General features: G+C 51.7%; 1 protein-coding gene across 1 annotated transcript in view; it reads left to right on the top strand.

The window, feature by feature from the left end:
• Window positions 1-94, top strand: part of Lca5l (lebercilin LCA5 like) — a 28,057-nt gene extending 27,963 nt beyond the window's left edge. The window contains exon 8 of the mRNA XM_008826924.2: window positions 1-94. Within this exon, the coding sequence (XP_008825146.1) occupies window positions 1-94 (94 nt within the window).
• Window positions 95-2,933: the final 2,839 nt, after the last annotated feature.

Here is a 2,933-nt window from a genome sequence, read left to right as displayed (position 1 = left end):
GGCCTCGGCCGGCAACGCCTTCGGGGACTCGCGGGCCACCGGGGGCCAGGTCGTGCGGGCCTCGCCGGAGGGCAAGCGGAAGGCGGCCAGCTGAGCCCGGCCCGCGCCACCGTCCAGGTCCACACCCGCGTCCCGGCCGGAGGCCTTCCGCACCGCCACCGTCGGGCAGCCCTGCACACCGGCCAGCGCCGCACTTTAAATACAGACTTACACCTTTTATAGAACCGAGCGTGCTCTTTACTGTGCGAGGCCGGCTGGTTCCCCGGCCAGGCGGGGCCTGGGCTCCACCGTGGGAACCCAAGAGGGGGGCGGTAATCGTCATCATCATCGTCGTTGGGGTTCGATGGGGAAGCCTTGGCTCTTTTTGTACACACTGATCTCTCTTAATCTTGTTCCTTAAAAACTGCAGCTCAGCGGAGTGTGGCCACGCGTTTAATCCCAGCACTCGTGAGGCAGAGGCAGGTGATCTCTGTGAGTTCAAGGCCAGCCTGGTCTATGTAATGAATTCCAGGACAGCTGGGGCTACAGGGAGACTGTGTTTCAGAAAGGCAAAGAAAAAAAAAAAAAAATCATATGGTAGCCGGGTGTGGGACTGTAAAAGGTTCAATTCCCAGTGGGGGGGGGGTGATAAGTAAAAGGTTCAATCCCCAGTCCTGGGGGGGGTGATATGTAAATGATATGTGATAGATAAAAAAGTAGCCCTATGACGAATAGGGTTGATCAGGAGGAAGCACCAGGACATAGATAAAACTCCATCAAAATAGGGTATATTAGCAAAGGAACACATGGGACAGATTCCCTTCCAGGCAGGGAAAATGTCTGCCCTGGTCATGAGCTGGGACCTTTTAAAAAGGGAGGCTTCTGCTTCCTGCAGAAGGTGGGAAGATTTTTTTTTTTTTAAAGTTGGGGGTTGGGGAGTGGGAGAGCAGGACTGTTAAAACCTGTCCTCTTTAGAGATCAAAGGGGAAGCCTGCTGTGTTGGCCAAACAGTGGAGAAAAGTCTGCTTCTCTTGACTTCAAAGACCAGGGTGCTCATCAGCTAGGTTCCCTTTTCTCAGGAGCATGAGAAGTCCTCGGGATCCTGTTGGTGAGGGGGCGGGGCTATCTGAACCTTAATATGTAAGCTGGGTGTGGCAAGGTTGCAGAATCTGAGCTGAGGCAGCAGACTGCTGACTGGAGGCCCGTGTGCGCTTCGGGGGTAAGATGCCCTCTAGAAAAGAGGGAATGCGAAATAGAAAAGTAGGGGCTGGAGAGTTGGCTCAGCGCTTGCGAGCACTGACTGCTCGTGTAGAGGACCCAGGTTTGATTCCCAGCACCCACATGGCTTTAACTCCATCTTTAACTCCAGCTCCAGGGGATCCGACACCCTCTTCTGACCTCCTTGAGCATTGCACGACACAGGTATACTTACATACATGTAAACAATACACACAAAAATTAAATGATGTTGTTAAATAACATCATCGTGAGTTGGGTGTGGTGGCAAATCCCAACGCTTGGGAGGCAGAGGCAGGCGGATCTCTGTGAGATGGGGGCCAGCCTACTCTACACAGTGAGTTCTAAGCCAGTTAGGGCTACAGGGAGACCCTGTCTCAAAAATTTAAAAAAAACCATTCTGAATAGGGCCAGCCAGATGGCTCAGCAGGTAAAGACACATGCAACTGAATTTGAGAACATGAGTTCAAGCCCCAGAACCCACATTGTGGAAGTTATGGAAATGGAAAGCTCTTGTCCCCAGTGAGAGATCAAGTAGCCGTACCCCCTTTGGTAATAGAGGCTGCCACTCCTGGACCCTGCAGCCCCCATCAGCCCCTGGAACAGAGAAGTGTGCACCCCTGAACAATCTCCTGTGGGGGTCTCTTTCCAAGAGGCAAGAGAGAGCTGCATAGCCCAGGACCGGAGACTTTCAGCACGTGAAGCAAGACGGAGACCCAGAATGGACGTCCAGACCAGGTAAGGGGCCCCAGGTTAGACAGGTGGAAGCCAGTCCAGGCTGATCGCCCACAGGAGGCTGCACACAAAGTCTTGATGTGAGTCCAGGGTGGCACTGGCCTCCAGTCAGGAAGAAATGGAGACCACAACTAAACTGCAACATGATTCTGAGGTGTTGGTCCCATTTAAGGTAAAACAGGGAATCGGGCAGCAAATTGAGCCACAACTAAACCTCTGCGTGATTCCGAGGTGCTGGCCCTGTTTGAGGTAGAACAGGAATTTAGGGGGACTAACTAGGAACAACTATGTTAAACTGAATGCTTGTGTGTGAATGTAATCGTTCCCCGGCTCTGCGAGGCCATGGGATCTGACTGGGACTCACCCTGCCATTCTGCTGAGATTCTTTTTTTTTTTATGTATATGCATGTATTGCCTGCATGTAGGTAAGTGTACCCTTGTCATACAATGCCATCAGAGGACAGAAGAGGCTGTCAGATCTCCTGGAACTAGAGTTATGGACAGTTGTGGGTGCTGGGATTCGAACCTAGGTCTTCTGCAAGAACAATCAGTGTTCTTAACCGCTGAGCCATCTCTCCAGCCCCCCACTGGGATCTCTTAACCTAAATGGGCAATCACTACAGGGGTTATAGATGTGGCCCTAAGGTAAGACCTCTTAAGTCACTGAGAGGCAGCCAGCCAGGAAGGCATCTGAATGAGGGACTAGCACTCTCTACCCCCTCCTATGTACACATTACATACATCCCAGGCACATATAAAATTTCAGATGGGTTCCTCCCAGTCCAAATGTCAGACCCAGACTGTCCTCCAGGTGATGCTGGACAACTTTAAACTAGGCCACGGAGGAAATTGTGGCATTAAGATGAAACCCTCCAAATTAAAACTTTCTGTGAAGTCCAGTGACTTGAAATCAGGCCATGCTGAGTAAGAATCCCTGAGCCCGGATGGAGGCTACCTGAACCCTAAAACCCAGGCTCATACTC

This window comes from Nannospalax galili, unplaced genomic scaffold (assembly GCF_000622305.1).
Source record: "Nannospalax galili isolate Female #2095 unplaced genomic scaffold, S.galili_v1.0 scaffold192, whole genome shotgun sequence".
Lineage (NCBI taxonomy): Eukaryota > Metazoa > Chordata > Mammalia > Rodentia > Spalacidae > Nannospalax > Nannospalax galili.
Note: the sequence above shows the minus strand (reverse complement) of the source record. Positions and strands in the feature narration are given on the sequence as shown.